General features: G+C 40.7%; 1 protein-coding gene across 4 annotated transcripts in view; it reads left to right on the top strand.

Annotated features, from left to right (window-relative positions):
- CDC14A (cell division cycle 14A) overlaps positions 1 to 25686 on the top strand; it is a 117595-nt gene that overhangs the window by 69576 nt on the left and 22333 nt on the right. For all 4 annotated transcript variants that reach the window (XM_077824632.1, XM_077824629.1, XM_077824630.1 and 1 more), the window contains 4 exons: positions 3515 to 3602; positions 10179 to 10409; positions 13436 to 13574; positions 23391 to 23550. In XM_077824632.1, the coding sequence (XP_077680758.1) occupies positions 3515 to 3602; positions 10179 to 10409; positions 13436 to 13574; positions 23391 to 23550 (618 nt within the window). The remainder of the gene's footprint in view (positions 1 to 3514; positions 3603 to 10178; positions 10410 to 13435; positions 13575 to 23390; positions 23551 to 25686) is intronic.

The raw sequence follows: 25686 nt of genomic DNA on the forward strand, positions 1-25686 counted from the left end.
CTGGAGAAAGACCAGAGGAGAACAACAAAAATGATTAAAGATCTAGAAACATGACCTATGAGGGAAGATTGAAAAACTTGGATTTGTTTAGTCTGGAAAAGAGAAGACTGAGGGGGGACATAAGAGTTTTAAAGTACATAAAAGGTTGTTACAAGAAGGAGGGAGGAGAATTGTTCTTCTTAACCTCTGAGGATAGGACAAGAAGCAATGGGCTTAAATTGTAGCAAGGGAGGTTTAGGTTGGACATTAGGAAAAACTTCCTAACTGTCAAGGTGGTTAAGCACTGGAATAAATTGCCTAAGGAAGTTGTGGAATCTCTATCCTTGATTTTTAACAGCAGGTTAGACAAACACCTGTCAGGGATGGTCTAGATCAGGGATGGGCAAATGTTTTGGCCCGAGGGCCACATCGGGGTTGCGCACAGTATGGAGGGTGGGGTAGGGAAGGCTGTGCCTCTGCAAACAGCCTGGCCTCCGCCCCCTCCCACTTCCTGCCCCCTGACTGCCACCCTCAGAACCCCCGACCCATTTAACCCCCGCCCTGCTCCTTGTCTCCTGACCACCCCCTCCTGGGACCTCCCACTACTAACCACCCGCCAGGACCCCACCCCCTATCCAACCCCCCCTGTCTCCTGACTGCCCCTGACCCCTGTCCACACCCCCGCCCCCTGACAGGCCCCCCGGGAGCCCCAACCCATCCAAACCCCCCGCACTCCTTGTCCCCTGACCACCCCCTTCCGGGACCCCCATCCCTAAGTGACCCCCCCCCCAAGACCCCACTCCCTTTCCAATCCCCCCCCCGCTCCCTGTCTCCTGACCACCACCCCCCCCGAACCTCTGCTCCATCCAACCGCCTCCTGACCACCTCTCCCCGCCCCCTTACCGTGCTACTCAGAGTGGCAGGACAGGCTTCTTGGAAAGCCTGGGAGGTGGGCCGGCGTGGCTGCAGGGGAGGGGGGACAGTGGGGGAGTGGCCAGGGCTAGCCTCCCTGGCCGGGAGCTCAGGGGCCAGGCAGGACGGTCCCGCGGGCCATAGTTTGCCCACCTCTGGTCTAGATAATACTTAGTCCTGCTAGGGGACTGGACTAGATGACCTCTCGAAGTCCCTTCCAGTCCTGTGATTCTAGGATATGAGTTAAGATCCTCTGAAGTACAAGAGGCAGTAGGAAATGGGCAAGAAGAATGGCCACTGAGAAGTTAGTTGAGAATTTAGTTTGAAGGGAGTGAAATGACAGCCAAACCTTGAACTCAGTATTGAACATTCAGCATTCACCAAATTGAGTTCTCCCATATCTCCTACCGTCTAGCTGTTCCCACAATTTTAAAAATCTTTGAAAGAGGTTTTTCTAAGTTCAGTAGTGTGCTATTGTGTATAGACTGGTAAACCAATTTTGTTCTCCACAACAGCAGTCTTTGTTGCATTGCTTAGCGTTTTTTGTTATAGTTACTATATTTTATGTTGAACAAGTAATCTTTATTCTGTTTACTCTTTGTATACTATAGTAAAATGCTTGTTCTAAAAACAAAAGATAGTTGATTGAAAAAAGAAGATTCTTTGGAATATGTACGTGCCTGTTCAAGTTTCTCTAGTAGGGTGTGTACATAATAGTATAAACTAGTGATCTGTGTACAAAGTGTTCCATTATTTGTTAAATGTTTACATTTGAGATTATTCACTTTTGAAGAATGAGAATGTGGAATATGTTGTTTAAAGGAACACTGCTGCCTTGGATTAATTTTGACCTACTTAAAGAAATGAGAATCTGGGAGCCTCTTCAATTTCCTCTTCTTGCATTCTTTCAGGTTTGCCCATTTAAAAAGTGTCTGTGTTCTCCTTTATCCAGTTCTCCCCAACTTTCTCATAACCAAATGCCACTTACCTTTATACTTGCACTTCTCCAGTTTAAACTCTGAGCATGCACACAAACTAACCTGCTGTGTGTATTTATTCAGTCCAGATGCTCCCAGTATGTGAAGCTAAATGTAAACACTTCTGTATTTTTTTGGCACCATCACAAAAGTGATGACTTGTAGTGTAGACGTGGGAGTTGTTTTAAGAGTAATTTTAAATGGACAGATATGCAAGAATAATGGATGTAGAAACCAATTCTCCTTCATTGTCCTACACAGGTCCAGGCTTATAGATTGTTCCCTTTTCATTGAACTAGACAGAAAATACTGAATTTATAATGGTATCTTAAGTTCTTATCAGCTATCTCCAGTTATCTGTCAGCTGTATATTTCTTCAGGTAGGTTAAAAATTGAGGTGTGGATGATGTCCCTTTTTAAGTACAAAGAATTCAGTATTCATGAATACAGCTGACAACATCGAGTGATCAAGTAAAAAAATGTTCTTATATAAAACTCTGCTCAGTCTACTGAGGTTACAGCCATTGGTATAAATTTGTTTGTTTCTGCTGTTTGCCAAGTAAGGAGTCAGGCCACCAGTCCTTATGCTCCTATTTACTTCAGCATGAGTTTTACTTGTGGGAGGACCATGGAGTCAATTGTAATGGGGTAGCCAGGCAAATAGTTTACAAATTACCTATAGTGATGGACAGAATCAGAACTTTTTACTTGGCAAGATTTTATGTGGGGTGGCGAGCTGGTCTACTGAATATATCATCTACTCATAAATTATACAAAAATCTTCATGCAACATGAAAACAGTGTGTCATTGCAAAAAATGTCATGTGTAGAGCAACTACACTGTCAAACTGGGAATGAACCCATCTGTAATTTTTTTAAGAAACCTTAGAGATTAGAGAAGCCTTGGGTTATGTATCTCAGAGATGCTTTCAGATGTGGCCGGCTGAGTGAGCAAGGGAAGAATTCCAGGTTTACAGATTAGTTGTGAAGCCTGAGTTTAAAAATAAACAAAACACTTTTGTTTCTCATGTTAGAGGAACATGCACTCTTTTAGTTTCTTTTAAAGAAAACCCTCTTTCAAACTTGAATACCCTCTTATTGATTTATAGTTGGGTTTGTTTGCTAACCCACCAGAGCTATGCCAGTACATGGATTACAACTTTCAAAAGGAAATTATTATTTTGAGAGCTAATTTTGTCTTAATTTGTTTACTATTAATTCCTTTTTTGCCATTGTTAATGATGTGGCAGATTTCCATAGCCTTTGATAATGCATAAAATAAAATTGGTGTTTGCCAGCATCTATTGTATTTCATAAGTAGAGCTGCATTGGAAAGCCTGAGCCTTTAAGCAGAAATGTCTTAGGTCAGGTGTAGAAAGGTTTGCCTATTTGAAGATCTCTCCAAAGCAGGCTTTTCTAAGATTACCTTTACTATCGTGTACATTTCTGGCAAGTAGCTTCATACATGGCTGGTTTCTCCCATTTTCTGAGCCAAATAGTTACATCTGAAATGCTTTGCTCATATGATTTCTATAGAGAGGATACAGTTATTTTTTAAAAAAGTATTATTCAGAAATAGATTTTTAACAGTTGTGTGTGAATTTTAAAACGTTTTTCCCTTTCTTCTCTCCTAAAATGTTCACTAGCGGGTAGAAAATGGTGACTTCAACTGGATTGTTCCAGGAAAATTTTTAGCATTTAGTGGACCTCATCCAAAAACCAAAATTGAAAATGGTATGTTTTTCTTGTCAATCATACATCAAAACACTGTATTATTTTTTATAACCCTGCTATTCCTTAATATGATTAGTCTTTATTTCCAATCCCTGGCATATTTGTTAAGACAGTAGTTAAGGGTTAGGGTATGTTTTTAAAAAAAAAGTTACATTAATTCTAGTTGGTGGATTGGTAGGTTGATGGGTTTTTGGGTTTTTTGGTCAGTTTGGATAGAATTTTGTATCGAGTTTTCACATCATAAGACTGAATTTCATTCAGTGACAATCAGAAGAGATCTGTGGAATTCACTCAGTAAGTGACTCCGAAATTTGAGGTGGCTCCCTACTTTTCTTCCTGAAACTGACAACTGAACTCACTTCTATGCAGAATTAAAGGTGAACGACAAAGGGGGGGAAATGAAGAAAAAAGGGTGCAAGTCCAGATTCTTTATATTGTATAAAAAAGCCCTGAAGGGTTTAAAAATGCTTGTTATTACGTTGGAAATTCAGGTGTTGTCTATTGAAAATTCTGTAGATGATGGAGAAACTAGTAGGTTTTATAACATTTAGAGAGAGCAAGGAAGTGAAACCTGATTGAGAGGGGAACGGATTTGTATTCATGCTGCTTAAAGGGGAAGAGTCAACTAGAAATCAAGTTAGTTTTTAAAAAAAATTGCAAAAATTGCATCCGATGAAGTGAGCTGTAGCTCACGAAAGCTTATGCTCAAGTAAATGTGTTAGTCTCTAAGGTGCCACAAGTACTCCTTCTTTTCTTTTTGCGAATACAGTCTAACACGGCTGCTGTTACCTGTTATCTGAAACCTAGAAAAAAATTGGTTACAGGTAGTTGTTTTGCTACACCTTACCCCACAGATTCCCTGCCAGTCTTTGTGGTTTTAAAGTCACACTTTCTAATTTTTAATGGTCTCTTTCCAGCTGCTGTATTTAATATAAATACGCATACAAATTAAAATGGAAACTGACTAGCTATACAGGGAAACGGAAACCGCAAAGAACTGTCAAATATATTGAGTACATGAACTGAGAAAAAACATTTTTTTTTCTTTTTCTTTTTCTTTTTTTTTTTTTTTACTTTTCAGTTACAAGCATTACCTGCAGTAGGCAAAACACTTTAACAGATGTGATTTGTAAGTTGCTCCTTTAAAGCATGTATTCAACTAACTACTGGAGTGAAGGGATGAGGGGTGGTCCAACTGGCAGCCAGTGGGCAGGATGCATCCCTCAGGACGATTGTGTCTGGCCCCGAAAAGCGTCCAGCCCTGCACCATTTTTCTCTACAAAATTGGCAACTTCCGCACAGCATGACCTCACACATATGGTGCGTGCAAGGTCACGCCTCATGGAGGACACTATTTTGTTAATGTACATTGCCTGCGGAGGTGCTACACAGCTACAAATGCAGCCCACAGTACTGAAAAGGTTGGACCATCATATGAAGTCTGAATACTTTAGAGTTGCAAAGCCATCCACAATTTACTGTGTCCTTGCTGGTGCTGCAGCCAAAACCAGGACTTTTGGGCACATATCTCATGATTCTTTGTGTTGGAGTAAGCTGAGCTGTTCTTTAACTCTTTCCCAGTGAGTTGTAGGAGAACTTGTCTGTCTTCTGGGCATACAGAGGGCATTGTGGCAAGGCAATGAAGGACTGTAATTGCTTGAGTGATTTAACCTGCATTCTCATTGCAAAGTGGGTGAGTTCTTCGAGTGATTGCACATGTCTGTTCTACTGTAGGTATGTACACACCTCATGTGCAGTTGTTGGGGAACTTTATCCCTCATCAATATCCATTGGGATGGCACAAGCGCTCTCCACCATCGCACACATTGCATGCAGGTATAAGAATATGGAGTTGCAGCCAACCGCCCTTCAGTTTCTTCTTACCACAGTGATGGTTGTTGGAGCACTTCTGGTCTTGCTGTCACAAGCTTTTCCCTCATTTTTTGTATATAATCTATTTGTTCTCTTAGCAGTCAGTTAGGTATAGAGTATAGTTAGTGCTGGTGATAGGCTTCAGTTTTAGGTCCTTTTTGGGCCAGATTTGAATCTCAGTGCTGGTACCAGAGTCATGCCTCGCACTCTGTGGTTTAAATCCTGTAAGTCGGGTGCCAGGCTGATGACCTAAGAGGCAGTACAATCCAGGGGCAAACAACCATTAATATCCCCAGTACTGCCATTCTCTAGCTCAGCTTATCTATCTCCTATCCACATGGGTTCTGCTTCACTGTTATCAAAGGACTCCGAGTCATTTTCTTCAGACTCGGAAGTGGGGTCTTTTTGTGTCCCATGCAAAACAGGATGCATACCCTCCATCAGAGCTTTGGAGTTCATGGGTCTTGCAGCAATTCCAGCAGTGGCACACCTCAGAGACAGTGGCTTATGCTAGTATGGGCCCAGACACCACCATGTTATAGGCCTTTCTGGACACCATCAGGTGTCCCTCCCCCTACTAGGACCTCCCTTCACCCACCTGAGTTGATTTCTGAGGGGTAGTCAGCACCTCGGGGAATGTTCTCTTGACATGTGGTACCAAGCATCTGGAAATTGCTCAGACAGCTTTTCCACCATAGAAGACCGACCAGACGTTGCATCAGCATCCTGGTGCATCATCTTCCTTATCACCAAATGAGGTTATAGAGATGGTGAGTGATTCACCACCACTGGAGGATTGCAGGGTTCACCAAGAACTGTTTAAAAGGGTAGCTTTGGTATTAGACATTCAGGGGAAGAGGTCCGCAAGAAATGCCACAAACTAGTGGATAAATTAGCTTTGATGGCAGCCTCCTGAGTTGCACTCCCAATTAATGAAGCAATTGGTAGACCCCTTCTTCCTTTCCTTCCCTTTTTCCTACAGTGAAACAGGCAGAGATGTCCCTTTTAAGGGTTTTGAACACCACTACTCTCACCCAGCCCCAGGGTCTTTGGTGGTGGCAGTAGGCAAACGAGCAGGAAGGATTAGGGGCATCAAGTGTTCACACCAAAGGGGAAGGCATTGAAGAGACTAGACTTGTTTGGCCATAAATTTTATTCAACAGGAGGGGTGCAACTTACAGTTGCACCCCTCCTGAGGTTGTCACCCCTCTGAGTTGTCATGACTACCCTCTGGGAAAACATCATGAAGTTTAAAGACAGGCTGATGGAAGATTCCAGGCAGGAGTGATGGTGGGAGGGCAAGCTGATGGCCAGGATCACTGGGATTCAGCGGACTCAGCAGTTCGATTCATGGTGTCTGCCATATCTGTGAATCGAACTGCATATGCATATGGCTGCAGTCTTCTGGTCTTCTCATGAAGTATAACAGACCATTCAAGATCTGCCCTTTTAGAGATCCTTTTCAGAAAAGATGGACAATAGGTGACGTAGTCTAAAAGGTTCCAGGGCAGCTCTGAAGTCGCTTGGAATCTACACACCAGCGACAAAGAGGAAGCTTTTTGCCTCCGCCGCAAGACCTGCTGAGAAACAGGGGCAGAAATTATTGGAAACAATCACCTCCTCACTCCTCCTTGCGGCAGCAGATTCCTCTTATCCAGCTGTCCATTCTAAAAACACATTTTTGACAGTTTGTCAAGGGCAATATACTAGTTCATACAGGCCCATCTGTTCCTTCCCATATGTTTTCCCAATCCTCTATACCACTTCCTCCATGCTCTTCAGGGACACTCTCACAAGACCATTCTTCAGCAGGAGGTTCAATCTCTCCTAGCAGTAGCCATAGAGGAAGTTCCTCTGTTTCTCAGGGAGAAGGGTTTTTGTTCTTGCTATTTCCTTATTCCCAAAGCAAAAGATGGTTTCAGGTTTATTTTAGATCTAAGAGAGTTAAATAAATACCTGAAGAAAATAAAGTTCCACATGGCTACCCTAACTTCTATTATTCCTTCCCTAGAACAAGGGGACTGGTATGCTGCCCTCAACTTAAAGGGGGCTTACTTTCATACAGTGACCTGTCCAGATCAGCAGAAGATTCTAAGGTTCATAGTGAATAGAACCCACTACCAAGTCACAGTACTTCCATTCAGCCTATCAACAGCCTTCCCACCAGTGCTACAACTGGTTTAACTCCACTGGATGGGATAAATGGCAGCAGGGGAATAAATGTGGGCTGTGTGAGATCCCTCCAAAATATGGCTATGTAAGATCCATCCTTAGCCACAGTGACTAAGTTTTGATGCCCACTGTGTTCCATGGAGTATCCTACCATCAATGACCTTTGTCTGCTTTGCTCCCCACACTGTTCATCCTCTGTGTCATCTATGGCTTCCCTCCTCACTGATCAGAGCCCCTCCAATCCTCAAGCTGCAGATAGTCGGCACCTTTAAATTTCTTCAACTTTAAATTGCTTGTTTGAATTTGAGGAGGATCAGCTCATCTCCCACCTGACTGCCAAAGCCACACTCTTAAGCACAAAGGACAGGACTCTTTTCTTTTTTTGTTTTTCTTCTCCTTTTCTGGGTTTGCAGTCCTAGGGCAATTAACACTTTTCTAAAATAAGCAAACATAAAACAGCAAACCTGTCTCTTCTTTTAAAGATACCCCTTGGCATAACATTTTTCTCAGACCTCAGCTGATGGAGGGAAACTTTCCTCCCACTCTGCACATTTTAATGAAGATGACCTGAGTTGCTTATTCGCTAATGAAGATGTGGAGGAATGCTTGATTTGAGACATTTGCCTTTCAGATAGCCAACCAATAGCCCAGTCTCTCCAGGACCCTCTCAAAATGAGCTTTGGGAAAAGCAGTTCAGTTTTCCTCATTCTAGAATCTCTTGAGAAGATTGTTGATTCAGGTGGTCCATTAATAAGATCTCTCTGACATACCAAGTCTAATTGGATAAGGGCACCAGATTCTTTTCTGTTCCAAAGATTGATTCATCCTTTCTTAATCTTAATAGGACCTGATCTGATGAAAATAGATTCTAATCCCAACTGATGAGGTTGGTCCGGCAGAAGATTTTATGGGCTGTGGAAAATCGAACATTCCCATAAAAGTGGTTTTAATCATCTTCTGTTGCTTTACATATTGCTATAGCATTCACAGTATCTGCATGAATGGCCTGGTGAACTCTTATTTTCTAGCGCCAGAGGGTTTGCCCCAGAGGTGTTGTCTTCTCAAGACAGTGAAATTTTGCTGGCCCAGGCCCACCTTCCTCTGGAGGAAACCTGAAAAATTTCTTCTCAAGCTGAGCCAATACCACTTCTGACCTATGAACTCAAAAGGTTCTCAGACAGGGCCTTCTCAGGCTTGAAGGAGGCTCTCTGAAGACAACGTGAAAAGACAAGCTTCTAGTTTGTGTAGGGGATCACCTTTCTCTTGGAGCAATAACCATGGCCCTGTCTAATCCTGGCTTCTGATCCATTTTTTTTTTCTTGGGGTCCTCTTCAACTTCTTGTGCAAAACTCACTTCAGAATGGAGACTCCAGCTTTCAGGTTCAAAGAAAAAGCTTCCTGTAACATATACGTTTTTATTTGCAGAATTTAAACTTAATTAACTGTTTCTTAACAATCCTAACATTAATATTAAGGTAAGTTACTGCTATAAAATTAGCCGTAAGGCAGTGGAGACTTATTACATAAATGGTGAAATCTTGTCCCTTCTGAAGTCAATGGGAGTTTTGGCTTTGACTCCAATGGGACCAGGATTTCACTTAGTTGCTAGGAGTATTTAGTTTTAAATGTTTGTATAAGTTTATTTTCTCCATTCCTCTATATGCCCATATAGTCATGAATAAAATTTTTCATAGGAGAAATTCTGACTAATCCTATCTCCACTTGGCACAGCCAAACTTATTGCTAGGAAGAAATTCAGGTTAATAACCCAAATCAAGAAAAAAAGATCTGGCCTTTTCTTAACAAAAGCTGCTATTTTCTCCACATGAGTTACCCTCTCTTAACCAACAATAAACAATGGGAAGTTCAGTTTGGCTAGGTCTACTACCCACAGAAATAAAGGTTAAAAATAAAAAAGAAACAGAATACCAATTTAAAATTAATGCTTCTTGTGATAAACCTAATGCACTAGAATAGTAGTAGCATTGCCAGCATATTCTTTACATATTGTACTGTAGCTTCTTAGTTGCAGAAGGTGTCCACTTGTTCTAAGGCTCTTGGCCTGTGGCTCCATAACAAATACACATCTGCACCATTATGGAATCCTACATTCATATACATGCCCCACTTTAAAGCAGACAGTCCTTCATTATAAGAATAGCTTTAGAGTGTGAGTGGGTGTCTAATGTATTAATTGTAAACTTAACTTATAACACACAGGACATTGTAAAGTACCTAAGAGACATTATGCTTTAATGTCTTCTGATACTTTTATTTGTAAGAATAATAGCTTTATAAACCTCAGGCTAAAGCTTTTTGTTAATCTTTAACACATCTTAGCATATTTTTTCTCATAGATATATTTACCTTTTATTAAAATGTCAAATGTGATTGTTTACAGCATTAGTAAAAAGTTTTTCATTCAAAAATGTGTTCATTTGTTTTGTTTTTTTAATGGAGGTTTGGATTTGTGTGTGTTTCAGGTAGGTTTCAGTGATTTACTAATGTCTAATCTTTTTTTGTTTCTTTTAGGTTATCCTCTTCATGCACCTGAAGCCTACTTTCCTTATTTCAGGAAGCATAATGTCACATCAATCATAAGACTAAACAAAAAAATCTATGAAGCAAAACGGTTTACAGATGCTGGCTTTGAGCATTATGACCTGTTCTTCATAGATGGAAGCACACCAAGTGACCATATAGTGCGACGGTTCTTGAACATCTGCGAGAATGCTGAAGGTGCTATAGCTGTACACTGTAAAGGTATGTAAAAACCTAACACAGTGTACTCAGGAGTTTTTAGTTCAAAATAAGAAAAAGCATTTGCCAGTTCTGAAAATAATTTTGCTTAAGAGTTTTGATCCTGTGCAGGTTATTTTCATTCTACAAAGAGTTCACAGTAAATTCTTCTACTCCAGCATGAGAACTATACATTACATTATTTGCTATTCAGGGTTTCTTTTTTTATTCCATATAATGATGCTGCTGTTTGTTTTTGTTTTGTTTATTTTGCTGAAGATCTCTCTTTAGCGTTTATAGAAAGTGGGCTAGTAGATGTTAAGAGGCACACAGTCTTCTTCAAAAAGAAAAGGAGTACTTGTGGCACCTTAGAGACTAACCAATTTATTTGAGCATGAGCTTTCGTGAGCTACAGCTCACTTCATCAGATGCATACTGTGGAAACTGCAGAAGACATTATATACACAGAGACCATGAAACAATACCTCCTCCCACCCCACTCTCCTGCTGGTAATAGCTTATCTAAAGTGATCATCAAGTTGGGCCATTTCCAGCACAAATCCAGGTTTTCTCTCCCTCTGCCGCGCCCCCCCCCCCTCCCCCCCCCCACACACACACACAAACTCACTCTCCTGCTGGTAATAGCTTATCCAAAGTGACCACTCTCCTCACAATGTGTATGAAAATCAAGTTGGGCCATTTCCAGCACAAATACAGGTTTTCTCACCCACCCCCCACCCCCATACACACACAAACTCACTCTCCTGCTGGTAATAGCCCATCCAAAGTGACCACTCTCTTTAAAATGTGTATGATAATCAAGTTGGGCCATTTCCAGCACAAATACAGGTTTTCTCACCCTCCCCCTCCCCCACCCCCATACACACACAAACTCACTCTCCTGCTGGTAATAGCCCATCCAAAGTGACCACTCTCTTTAAAATGTGTATGATAAGCAAGCTGGGCCATTTCCAGCACAAATACAGGTTTTCTCACCCCCCCTCACCCCCATACACACACAAACTCACTCTCCTGCTGGTAATAGCTCATCCAAAGCGACCCAGAGTGGTCATTTCTATGAGCACTAAATTTTCCTACAAAATGTTTAGAAAAAACTAAGTTCAGGTGTGTAACAATCCCCTACCAGGTTTCAGAGTAACAGCCGTGTTAGTCTGTATTCGCAAAAAGAAAAGGAGTACTTGTGGCACCTTAGAGACTAACCAATTTATTTGAGCATAGCTTAGAAGTTGTCAGCAGACATTTTGACAACGATAACACAGAGCTGTATGGCTTGAACTAAAGTCGTAACTTAAATTATTGATGATAATAGTAGATTGTTATAATTTATGTGGATTAATTACTAGAGGGACATGATATGCTTAACAGTTGTGTTACAAGTATATGACTCTAAATGCTCTGAATTCAGTGTCGTACGTTTATATTGTTGAACTAGTTGTCATTTAGTTCAATAACATACTGTCTGAAGATAAGCTACTTGGCCTTTGTTCCTTCCTTGAGCTCTACTAAATTTATAAGATACAAATTCAATGTTCATTCGTACTTAATATACTGCATAGTAGTTGTATTGCTCTCTTGTTTTTCCAAGGATGTTTTTACAGCTTCCAGGTTAGAAATCACTTGTTACTGGAGCTGTTATTAAAATAATTTAATCTGAAAGTTTGCTATTGCAGGTGTTTCCACAGCCTTAGTTTTTTCACATAGCTTTTCTGCTGAAACCTTCAGTAACAAATGTGATGTAATAAAAAATATTTTTGTAGATCAGAGAGTGTTTTCTTTTTCAGACAAATATGTGAGTTGTTACAGTTTGAGAAATCTATGTATAAACTGCCTTCCCAACACAAACTGCATGTCTGTCTTTAATGTAACACTATTGTCTTTCACTTCAAATCATTCTACAGAGCTAGTGCGGTACTAAATAGAATCGGCTCATTATTTGTTCTTGTGACCCCATTCATCCCATTTCTTAAATTATTTTAGCATTCTGAGAAGTCAGACAGCAAGATTAGTATTCCTTGATTAAATGTAGAGTGGTGGTGGTTCTATATTAAATGGAAAAAAAAATATTAGACAGAAATGTAAAAAGGTTTTCATCTCAACAGTTACTGTTAGTGCAGAAACCATAGTTAAGCAGCTAATGGACATTGCAGGTAATTAACCATACTGTAAACTCTAAATATTTTATTGGGGAGACAGTGTGGTCTAGTGGATAGAGCACAGCACTGGAATTGGGCAAATCCCTATTCTGTTGCTAACTTGCTGTTAACTTAGACATGTCCCTTAGCTTCTGTTTCTTAATTTCCCTTATGCAGAACAACTTGATCATTGCTTTATCGGTTTAGATTAAAACAATTATCGAAACACTAACTAGTATTTATTTTTTTAGTTTTGCCAACCTGCAAAAAAAAAAATTAAAAAAATTGAATGAGTGTTCATTTAATAACACGATATAGTGATTCCAGAAAGTTAATTTGGATCCCAATCCTGCCAACATTTAAATGTGGATATCTTTTCACACCCATGCTTAAGTGTCTGCAGGATTTGAGCCCTAGCTTGTAAAGTGGTCAGTCTTAAAATTTTCTTTCTACTTTATCAGGAAACACATTTTGCTTTTTTAACATTTATTATAGGATATTAGATACATTTTTGTATTTTATAATCCGTTATAAAAATTAAAAACTTCCTTTAAAAATACTTTATTGAAATAAATTTTCAATCTAAAGGGTTTTTAGTGGTGAAATGATGCAAATTACAATGAAATCCACCTTTCTTCCATGTTTTCTTAAACACTTCTACTAAAACAAACTTCCAGCAATTTGATACTTGTTTAGGTATCTGGCCAGCTTTATTTCTAAAACGTAGCAAATTGAATAAGAAATTAAGCAAAAATCATAAATCCAACATCAGAGGCATGGATGAAATTGCAATATAGAGATGTGGTATGGGGGGAACACTTTGATTTCAAAATACTTAAGTGTTGTACGTGTGTATTTGTATATGAATATTTATTTTGATTCTTTTGTCTCTTGTAGCTGGTCTTGGGAGAACAGGAACATTGCTAGCCTGTTACATAATGAAACACTATAGGTTCACGCATGCTGAAGTCATTGCTTGGATTAGAATATGTCGGCCAGGCTCTATTATAGGACCCCAGCAGCACTTTTTGGAAGAGTGAGTATAGCATCTTTTATTACTGTAGGTAGTCTACTGCTTCTAACCATCTCTATTTTTACCAATTTGTAGTATCTACCAAATCTTATCTATCTAATGTCATAGTGTTTTGTGTTGCCGCCCATCATCACCTTAGCGTTTGACTATCTTCCACATAAAATCAGTAGCAATTGTGACATCTCTATGGAATCTCTGGCACTCTTCCTTTATTGGAGTTAAAACTCTCCTGGATTTTGGGTTTGATTATTTTGGGGGCATGGGGGAAGGGGTCTGGGAGTTGAAAGGGGTGTCAGTGTTGGAGGCTAAGCCTGTGATTATCCAAGGAGGATGAATGTGGGGGGAAAAGTATGTGATAATATATTTAAAGATGGTATCTTAATGCATATGCACAAGCATCCATAATTCTGGCATTTCCTGATTTTTTGAGTGCTTGACTTTGGACTCTGAATGTTTTTAATGACTGTGAGTGTAATATCTTCGGCTTTTTAAAAAAGCAAACTGAAAAAACAAATGCCGTAATGTGGCATTTATATTGACCCCTACGTGGGTCATCAGCAGGACTGGAATCTTTAGATAGACCTCACAGCCCTCTGCCACTTGAACTAATGAAGTAACTGATAACAGTAGTAGGTTGTCACCCTCTATGTAAGCTAGCATTGGAGGTGGGAATAGGACACTTTGCCATTGGATTTCACAGATATTTGTTGACAGCAGAGGCATGGTACATACAACTCGGGAATCTTCGGTTCCTTTCCAGGTTCTGAAGGGGAGTGAGGTTTGGTGAGCATAGACTCTTCTGCCCATTACCTCCCCTCCTGCCCCAAGCTTAACTTCCTATCCAACACAAAATACATTTTAAGATGACCACTGTAAATATGCATCATTATGGGAAAAACCTAACAGAGGATGTAGTGTCCTTAAGAAAAACTAAGAAATACACAACAGTCTTGCTCCATCGCAGGCCCTGCCCTTTCCCTCAAGGCCCTGCCCTGCCTCTTTTCACCCCCGTTCCACCCCCTCTCCTGAGGGTGGCCATAAATAACTGGTGCCTCCCCATACCGGGGGGCGGGAGGCACGATCTAAATGGGGGTCCCATGACCAGGAACATGTCATTTCTCTTCTCCCCCTCCGGCCTCCCCTGCACCCAGCCTGGGGCCACCGTGCTCTCCCCAACCCATGTTACCTGCATGGTGGGAGGGGGTGCTCTGTCCTCCCTCTGCACCTGCCCCCCCCCCCAGCACATTCCTGGTGGGAGGGAGCTCAGGCGGGGAGTGGGAGGGAGCTGCTTCTAATGCCGGCCCCTCCCAGTCGCTGCTCTGCAGCCTAGCAGCTGTCTGGGAGAGCCTGGCTGGGGAGGTGGCTTCCACTCCCTGCCTGGGCTCAGCTGCTGGGGACCATGGCTGAGCGAGCTGGAAACATGCCAGGGGGTGGGGGACTCTGGCTCGTTCACCCCCAGTTCCTGATGCCCGAGCAGGGAGCAGAAGCAGTCTTTCCAGCCAGGCTGAGCAGGTTCTCTCAGACAGCCACCAACGTCAGCCCACCATGCTGCAGAGCAGCATCCCAGCGGCCGGAAGGGACTGGCTGGTCCCGCCCCATCTGCACCTGGACCTCCGCCCCTTCCGCTCCCCGGCGTCTGGGGTATGCATCGGCCAGGCCAACCCCCTCCCGCACACGCCACCGCCAAACAGCTGATGGGGGTAGGCAGGAGGTGCTGGGGTGTGAGGGAGAGGAACTGATTGGCGGGAGACACTGGAGGGGGAGGAGGAGATTTATTATTTTCTGTGGACGCTCCAGCCCCAGAGCACCCCGGAGTCAGTGCCTATGCATAGAGATTAAAAAATGACTAGTCCAAGGTCGCACAAGAGAAACCTGTGCCAAAATTTGAATTGAGGATTCATACCTTTAATATCTATTGTTGTAGAATAATAGTATTGTTTGAGAAATACATTGTTCTGGAGTAGTGTAAATGTGGTGTTTGAGAAATAATTAACTTCATCAAGATTGATTATAAAATGAAAATATGAAAACTTAAAGCACATACACGTCTTGTTTCAGAAGCTTCTAAAGGACAGTAGAACAGTGATGGCCAAAGTGGTGGTCATCTTTATTTAAAATAAATGCTTGACTGTAGTGTTGCTTAGCAATGCCGAAAGCATCTTTGATGTATTCAGGTTCAAATAAAGCCTAGAGCTGTGGCAGATTGAGATTTTGGCCCGAGAAAAAGAAATATGTTACTTTATTATCTTTACCTTAAGTTTGGTACCAATGGCTAGATTTGGGTCACAAATCTATATATTTAGTGTCTGATTTATAAAACCTTTTCTGTTTAAAAAAAACACACGTAGTCAATGAGTCCTGTGGAGGTGCCAGTCTAGTCTGATGCCCCCGACTGTTAGCTTTCTCTTGGCAGTAAGACAGAGGGTTGTCTGGAAAGATTAGTGAAAGCTCTGGATTCACTACCTCCTAGCCTGCTGGGTTCCCAGCACCAGCCACTCGCTCTGCCCTCCTCCACTCTGTACATCTCACTCATGCCCTGATTTAGTTAGGGCCGAAGGTTCTCCCCTTACTCCCTCCACCCCAAAGGGAGCAACAGCCTAGCCTGTATTCAGCAGCTCCCTCTGGGGAGGGGCCCTCTCCCTGGAATAGGAAGGGGGCTTTGCATGTGTGTCACAGATTGTGCTAAAGTAACATTTATTTCAACAAATGTAAATACAACAGTCTCAAATTAGCCTATTACTCAGAGCGTTAGTATTCACTCAATTGGACTTACATGCTGTGACATAACTCTTGTTCTGCAGCACTCCAATGTGGGAAATTGCAGATTTTACTGTAAAATGCAGGGAAATTTTAAAATGGAGTTATACATTTTTTAACCTTTCTCTACATTTTTCAGGTTTTTGTGCTGTAGATTTTTGTATTGGCAACACAAAACTTAATTTTAGAAGTTGTTAGAACAGAGCTCAAGGTTTTATTACCTGGGGACAGTTAAGGCTTTTAGCACCTGAGAAAACATGGAAGGTGGTTTGGGGTTGTGCTTGTGTTAAAATGTGAAGCAGTAAAATAGGTAACAGATTTGCTATTTAAAATATCATTAGTATTCAGAGTGAACAACACATATAGATAAATGGAGCAACTCATGCTTGTCTTAGAGTTGCTGCTTTGGGCTGTAAGCAGCCCGAGAAAACAATTCTGCATTGATTTGCACATTGTTCTCATCTGAAAAGTTATCTTCCCAAACATGAGAGCTAGAAGCACAATTATATGTATAATTATATATAAAATACACAAAGCCCTCTTATAAATGATCTTAAACTTCATGAGCAACATGATTTCAGTTTTTACTTGTTGTTGAAGCAATGGCAGGATTCCTCTACCGCTCCATCTCCTATATTGGCTGTTTTCGTTTTAAAAATTCCCATCATGTTCTTCCGAGTTAACTTGGCTGACATCAGCAGCTGTGTAATCTCAGATCGTTCTTAAGTATACTGGATATTGACTTTCCTCACTCTGTGTAGGAACACTTTTTCAACTATCTAATCCTGCTATATTTACTGATTATCTGACCTCCCAGTGGGAGCTTTTCTCTGAGGCAATGCATGCACATAATCCAATCTCTTTTTGGTTTATTGCTATAGTGTCACACTTTTTTCCCCTCTAACAGAAGCGATATTATCTTATACTTCTGATGGGAAAAGAAGGCTAATAGAGAAGATTCGAAAAATAGATTATTGTTCTTTTTAAAAAATGTAAAAAACTAAATTTGGAGCTAAAAGATTTATTCATAGTGAGATTTATGTGTTTATGCTCCCACTTTTATGAATATTTGGAGCCAAAAGAGAGAGAGCACCTCAGGTAATTAGTTCACACATGCTGGCAAACATGCAAATATTTGCTATGTGTGGTAATAAAGCGTGTATTCAGTGTATCTATCAGAAGGTACAAATTCATCATCCTAAACCAGTCAGCCAGACTTTCTTTCTCTTCTGCAACAATCATGTAAAAGCATATTATTTGAAATTATATTGATATAGGCCTGTCTTTATCACTGACTTTATTGCTACACTATATTCATCTCTTAAGCTTATACAAAGGAATATATGTTTTATGACGAATGAAAGGTTTCCAGTTCACTTCTGCATGTGCTTTTGTGATGGTCACTCATCTTTGGGATTTAGGCAATGGTTTTCATGTGTAAAATAAAAAGCTGTTTAGTTTCACTGAGGAAAATGGAGTAGGTAGGAGGAAATGCATTGCTTCAGTTTCCTACTGCTTTTCTGAGCAGCAAAGTGTCAAGAAAATCAACTTGATAGTAATTTTGTGAAAACTGTTTACCATACTTTGTGCCACAGTGTACTGTACTGGTGAGAGGAGTGAACTTTCAAATGATCTGTACTGCCACTTTTATTAGGCTATGTAAGTTTGCTTTCAAAATTTAGAGTTAATGGACAGCACTAAAAACAGTGTATTCCAACCTCTGCTTTACATGTAACATACTTTGAGAGTATGTTAAGAGAGTACAGGCTATCACTGTAACAAGCCACATGCTTGCATCCCAATAAGCTTGTTACCATCCTTGGGCCCTGTAAGCAGAGACCTGGGGCTGGAAAGGAACTGGAAAGGGGCTCTCTGCAACTGCCAGGCAGAAGGCTTGGGGCAGGGGACACCTGCAGGGAGCAGGAGCTGGCTGGGGAAGGCTATGAAGAAGGGCTGTAAGGACTTTGAAGCCCTAGAAACAAGGGCTAAGACAAGACCCTGATGGGTGGTGAGACGGGTTGCTTTTTTGTTTTTGTTTTGCATTTTATTATTTATAAAGACCTGGGAAGATAACAGATGCTGAACTGTTTGAAGCATGATTTTCCTTCCTAGCTAGCAGAACAGTCCTTCCACTTACAACCACACTTTATAATAGATTTCCAGATCTTGTAAAGAAAAAGATAAAGTAAATTTCTGCTGCACAGCTTCTGTCCTCATTCATCACTAACAGGTAATCCCTCTGACCTGCACAGTTTAGAAGCAATTCAGTGTTGTTGCTGGAAGTTCCAGCAACTAAGCCCCACTGTTCAACTCAGGCCACCAAAATTCTATCTCTGGCAGCATAACAAGTTGGCAGTTCAGTTTTGTTTCATAACTTTATTTTTTATTCATTTTCATGCAGTAGCAACGTCATTTCAGCTTCTAGCTCCTCCCACTCTCTCTGCTGAGCTGAAGGATCACTGGAGCATTGATGCTCTACCCCTCTGGTTCCTTCAGTGCAGCGGCACCTCTTAGCAAGCTCCCTCTGCCCCCATCACAGTAGCAAAGAAATCCTGCACTCATTGAGCCAAGTCTAAGATGCTATATTTATAAGGTGATTTTTCAGGAGCCTCACAGGATGAGCTGGGCATGGTGCTTTGAATCAGATTGGCATGTCCTCTCCTCTCTCCCTCCTTCTACCACCCCCAAACCACAGCTCTGCTGTGGGAAGGCTCATTGAGGAGTATGAGGGTTTCCAAGGAGAGGAGAACCCTCCCAGCCTGCTCCAGGAATAAATCTTTCAAACCCCAGAGGCTTCAGATCCAAAAATAGAAAAGCAAGCGTAGTCTTTGTAAGGCGGCATTTCATTTTGTTAATGAGCAAGTGGAATAAATATCAGGGTTTAAACCCATTCTTCTTTGCCTTTACACCCAGATGTAGTGTTTGCTGGGACTTTTCAGTTCTCTGTAAAGTTCCTTCACTGTGCTTGGTATTGGTCCCATCTTCACCCTGCAGTATATGTAGACATGCAGAGAAGCCTGTTACTCCTGTGAAGCCCTACCTCAGGCTGCAACATAATAGATATTGTGCCTTTCTAGCTTTTAGCCCATGAACCCTGGCTCTCTCAAGGAAAGGGTCTCAGATTTCAGACAGTGTAATAAAAATTTTGCCTGTTTCTTGTTTACTGCCTGCAGACCCTCACTTTGACAGGGAAAGGGAATCAGAATCTGAAGAGTAGCAAGATGTCTCTCTCTGTCCCTCCCCATTTTCATGAGCTGGCTCCACATTAGAATAGAAGGAGCACTTTAGGTAGTCTGTACTTACAGCAGAAGTACATTCCATATGCAGCTACATCATCCTAGAATTACAGGGACGTAAGAGAGAAATCCCTTCCCATGTTCAAACTGGCTCCTGATTTTCTGAGTAAAGCCTTGACTGGTACTAGGTTTCTTCTGAAGTACTCAGATATCCGCTGGCCACCCTGGGGAAGCAAACAGGTGTCCTTTCAGGCTCCTTGGTCTTTCTAACAGATTATTCTCACAATCAAGCTATTTGTCCCAAAAAAAACCCCTGCATTACTATCACAGGACAGGAAACCACTAGCTCGCAAGGAGTTCATCAATATTAATTATAATAAAATATCTATTTTCCCCTTCAATCATAATTCTGTAGAGGGTTTTCCACATGTACCATCTTTTGAGGACATCGTAATGTCCAAATGGGGGCTTTTAGTTTAACATTTGGTTTTAGCCAAAATGTTATATTACAAAAAAATAGAAATTGCGTAAGTTTTAGGAGCCTAACATTGACAGAGCAGTAGCCTCACCCATGAAAAGATGTCACACCCTCAGAAAGAGGATTTCCATCCAAAAAATCCCATAACCGTAAGGGTGAGGAAGACTGCATAGAAATTTCAAAACCTAAATTGTAGGCATTCAGACCAAAAATATTCCCTATACTTAGTAAGGAACATCTCTTTGGTGGCAAGGAAGTGGTTTGTTTGTTTCAGGGTAAGATCCTTGCTTTCAGTGTGAAAGTTTTCAAGTTCACATTTTGGTCAGATCTTTTGTAACAGCATGCAGACTATTCTTTTTTGGTATTTTTTTTTTCTGAGTTTTGAAGTCATGTATGGCAAGAACGGTGGCTCCAAAATCAATAGCTACAAGGAATAATTTTACCACCATTGTAAAGATTTGCAAAAATCTACAACTTCATTGCATCAGTCACTTCCTGACAGTGGTCATCCTTACCAGTTATCTCTAGCAGCTAGGATTGTTGGCACTATGCATTGATATCATTCCCTGAGCAGGACTTCACAGAATGTTCCTCCAAAAAGTCTTTCTGAGAGCATGGACCCACTTGTTGTATGCAGTACAAAAATAAGCATCATTCATGGTACATATCTGAATGTCCCCTTTTAGGCAGGTAAATACAGACAATATGCTGAAAGCCAACCCAGTTTTCACTCTGCATCTTTGCGTGCTCATTGTGGAAGCAAGCCACACAAAGTGAGGAGTGTACGTGGAAGATTAGATGGTCCTGGGGTTATGATCCCTCACTTAGAAAAAAGCATCCAGCTCTCTCTAGCTCTGACTCTCTGCTGTACAAATTTCCAAAATCTCAGGCTACCGCATCCTTTTACTTCAGCTCTATCAATTGCATGTCTGAGCAAAAAATATAAGAATACCCATACAAGATTGACCACTGTGGTCCATTGAGTCCAGTGTTCTGTTTCACAGTAGCCAGAGTAGCAGCAGCTTCAGAAGAAGGTGCATCAAACCCTGTAGTGGGTTTTATGGGATAAATTTCCTAAAGGGGAAGTTTTGTCTACCCTCCTGTAGGTTAGAGATTAGCTTGCACCCTGAAGCCTGAACCCGTTCCGAAATCGATGAATAACCAGAGGTCAGACCTTTTCTGAGGTAATGGAAATAATGCCCAAGGCAGAGAAGAATCTGCTGTCTTTAAACATAGAGATGAAGTTTCATCCTCCTAGATCACGACTTGCTAGATAGCCAAAAAAGCAACAAAAGACCAGACCTCTTAAAGCAAGGATGTCTTCTTTGTCCAGACCTGGACCACTCACAGTTAACAGCCTGGTGTTGAAGGAAAAGTGTAGTTCAGGAGTTCTCCATTAACCTCATTGATACATTTTGGGCTCAAGACAGAACTCAATTAGGAATAGGCATTGGTCTTGTCCAATTCAGTTTCTGGTATGAGAACAAACCATTTCTTTGGGGCAGGGATGGTCTCTGTTATATTTTTACACTGCCCAGAACAACTGGAACCAGCCTGTAGATGTTTGTTACACAGATTTAATAATCACAAAGTTTACCACAGCAGAGACACTGGAGTTTCCCCAAGATAGTAGGTCTCACCAGAGAAAAGTAGGTAACAACCCTACCTGCATTCTTTATTCAGGTATATTACCCTCTCCAACTGATGTTGAGATTAAACAAGAACAGATTAGACAAGCCTGTGGGTGGTTTTTCTAGTTGCCATCACAAGAACCCACACTCTTTTTGTCATAAAGAAAAGATTATTCTTATAGCTCCAGAAACCTTTCTGCCCAACATAGGTTCCTCTTACCACAATTCCTGGGAAGTAGTTCTCCTATGACTTTGTTCCAGTCCTCAGCACTTCTTTGGCACAAATAGGCATTCCTGGAGTTGTAAAGATACCTCTCAAGCATTCTTATGGGAAGAAGTGTCTTACCTGAGGAAGAAAGTCAAAAGTTTCCATTCCTCTGCAGAAGGCATCCTTTGGTAGGAAGTTGCTACTGTGTTCCCAAATAGTTCCTTAAATTACAGAGCTTTTGCTTTATATTGGGAGGCACAGTTTAATTTTTGCTTATTCTACTATAATGAATAACACTCTGCTTATCTACTCCCCACCTGCCCTTCATACTTCTGTGAATCATTGTTCACTACTTCCCATTTCTTCTGAATGAGGAAAGAACCTATACAGCAGTATGAGAAATTTCTTACCTGATCATTTTCTTTGATAATAGATTCCATCTTCATTCAACCACCTTGGAAGTCTGGTAAATGACTAAAACACAATTTGTAACAAAGTGAATATTTTCTCTAAAGGGAGACTTAAAAATGTAATTGCCTGTTAATATAATTTCAACTTGTTGTCTTAATGCTAATATTCAGATGCTGGAGTGTTTCTATAGCTTTGGAAAAACTCTTCTGGTAGCCTGAGTTGAACCATCGGGCTTAGTCTTTGCACCTTGTTGGACTACCTGCAAATTCCACAGGCAAGAGGCATTACCCATTTGTTATGAATGAGGAGAGATGTTCCTAACAGAAACGTGTTACTAAAAATTCTTTCATTCCTCTCTACTCTTCATTATTACTACTAATATGAAACACAGTAGTGTCTGTGACAGCATTTGTGCATACACACAGCAAAAACAGTTTTTGTCCTAAAGAACTTCCAGTTTAATCTATCTCCAGTTTGCAAGCTCACCCATCCCATAAATGGGTGGCACAGTGGATAAATACTACTCTTTTTTTTTTTTTCCCCCCCTCTCCCATGCACCTAAAAATCATCTGCCCATTCCTTCCATTCCTGCAGCTGATATTCTTGTCTTGGTTCTCTTTACCGTACTTCTATACTTCCCCCAATCTCCTGCATAACTCAGCCGTGGCTTTGCTACTTATGATTAATCCACACCTCCCAAACTCATGCCAGTAATACAACATACAACACCCCGTTGTCATGCATTGTGTGGGGGGCTTTAACACGTTGTTCCAAAATGACTGAGTTCTGCAGTATGTTTGTTTTTCTGATTCATATAAGCTTCTTTTAAACAAAATCCTAAAGTATTTTAGAGCAAGGGACAGCTGGAAAATATATATCTGATGCACAAAACCATACAGGGATTCATATCTGATCTACGACTTTTTTTTAAATTTACCACTGAAGAAGAGATGTATACATTTATTATACAATGTATTTATGAGGCGATATAAAAGACAAAATATTCTCAGTTGATGGTTTGGCATGTTTCTCTCTCCAGTTTTGTCTGCATAAAAATTTGTGGTTGATACTAATTGGTTTTGGTTTAATATTAAACAGGAAGCAAGCGGTATTGTGGATCCAAGGAGACTTCTGCCGATCCAAACAAAAACAACGATCAGCTGATGATGGAACTGTGAATAAAATTCTTTCTAGCTTGGATGACCTTTCAGTCAGTGGGAGTTTTAGTAAAGTACAAAACTTGGATCCATGTCGGGAGGTAAGCATTCACTGGAAGAACCATACACCAGCGGGGAGAGCTCATAACTTTTAATAATGAACTGTACCCAATTTTAGTGCTTCTTTCCATAATATAGTGCCTGTTATAAAAATCACATGTGAATACAAGAAGAAAATAGATCTTTTTAAATTTATACATATTAAATGAAGACAGGAAAAATAAAAAGAATGAAGAATGTCTCGGTGTATACTAATAATAATGAAAAAGAAGAGCAGAAAACAACCAAAATGATAAAACAGCAATCAGAGATGGAAAAAATAGAATTCAAAATGAATGTAAATTCTAAGAAAAAAATGTTTGGGCAACATGAATATTTATGATAAACAACACAAAAGTGAAACTTAAAGCTTATCTGTTATCTATTTCAAAATGTAAATTCAAGATTAGCATCTTGATCGGACAGGATGAGAATAGCTATTATTGGTAAATTATGTTGGCTGAAAGAATATGGCAGCCACCTGATATTTAGTATTTTGAGGAAAGAAAAGCAGCTAAACAAAAAACCAAATCCTGGCCACTACCCACTGAAATGGAAGATGGCATGCCTTGTGTGACTCTTTGGCAACTCCATTGATTCAGTCATCCTGGTTTTCCAGTCAGTTCTACTGAAACCAGTTCCAGTTTCAGTATAATTCTGGATTTATCCTATCACCTAGGCTGTCCCAATAGTGCTTTTTGCTGCAAGGTAGCACTTCATTGCCTTCCCCCAATCTCTTGGGTAGCTGCAGTTCTCATCTACACTGGCTAATTTTCAAGTACTTAGCAAGGAGTGTAAGTGAATCTCCTCTGTGATGAGAATCACAAAAAGTACACAGAGGTGCGGAGACATTTCCTCTTTGGTCAGCTGTCCTTAGTATAGCAAAATAGGCATTAAACATCTCAGTCTTCTGGATGTCATCAGTTATTAGCTCTCCTTCCAGCTAAGCAGAAGACCTACACTTTCCCTCATATTTCTCTTGCTCCTAGTGTATTTATAGAGCCTCTTTTCCTTGCCTTTTATGTCCCTTACTAGGTTTAAAGCATTTTTTGCCTCAGGCTTTCTGATTTTGTCCCTACGTGCTTGTGCAATTCTTTTGTACTCCTTAGCAATTTATCCATTTCCACTTTTTGTAGGATTCCTTCTTAATTTTTCAGGTCATTACATTGCTCCTGACCTTCCTGTCTTTCCTTTGTATCGGGATAGTTTGCTGTTACACCTTTAATATTGTCTCTTTCAGAAACTGTCAGCTCTCCTGAACTCCTTTTTGTCTTTTGAGAATGGGTCACTCTGAGTATACAACAGTGGTATATTCTGTATTCTATTCTGGCAACTATTTGTGTCCAGTTGTCATATAGTTCATTGCTTAGGATCTGTGAAGATCTTAACTGTCTAGTTTTCTGGGAGAGTGCATTTCTTGTTTTCTGCTGCGGCTTTTAGGATCAACTGGGTTGATGTTGTAGTCTGCTAACTGGAACTGAGCATGTAGTTGTCAGACCATTCTTAATTGAGGGCTTTTTTTGCTGGAGGAATTAATTCCCTCTATTAGTTCCCAAGGGCCAGTGCTTGCTGTCCTTTTGGGAGTCGTTTCAGGACCTACTTGTTCACAAAGGCCTTTGATCAACCATCTTGGCAAGTGTATATTTTAAACTCTCTGACTATTTGTGTATTGGAGTCTTGTTACAGAGTTCATATGCTAAGAAATAATCATATCATTAAAATGAAAAAATTGTTAAAATACTGTCCCCATCACAATTTTTCGTCTTTGTTGACCTCCAGCACTTTGTTTCTGATGGTTGTGACTTCATCTGGTTAAAGAATACAAACCTAGAAATGGAAATGGCTTAGGATTGTCTCAGATTTTGTTCGCAGTTGTTGTAGACATTCACTTTTAACAGATATTGTTCACAAGTTTTTTCAGAAAAAATCTTTGCCAGTTTCTTTACTAGCTCAGCTTAATTGATGCAGACATGAAAGCAATGAGACACGTGCCAGAGTATGGTTACATGCAGAGGCCACAGCTTTATTAATCAATGAGAAAGCACTCCTCAAAATACCCAACTGAGCTGTTCCAGGGTGAAATTGAACTGGGCACCAGTGACTCTGGGTTTTACAAACCTGAAGATGGAGATTATGGC

This window comes from Eretmochelys imbricata, chromosome 8 (genome assembly GCF_965152235.1).
Source record: "Eretmochelys imbricata isolate rEreImb1 chromosome 8, rEreImb1.hap1, whole genome shotgun sequence".
NCBI lineage: Eukaryota > Metazoa > Chordata > Testudines > Cheloniidae > Eretmochelys > Eretmochelys imbricata.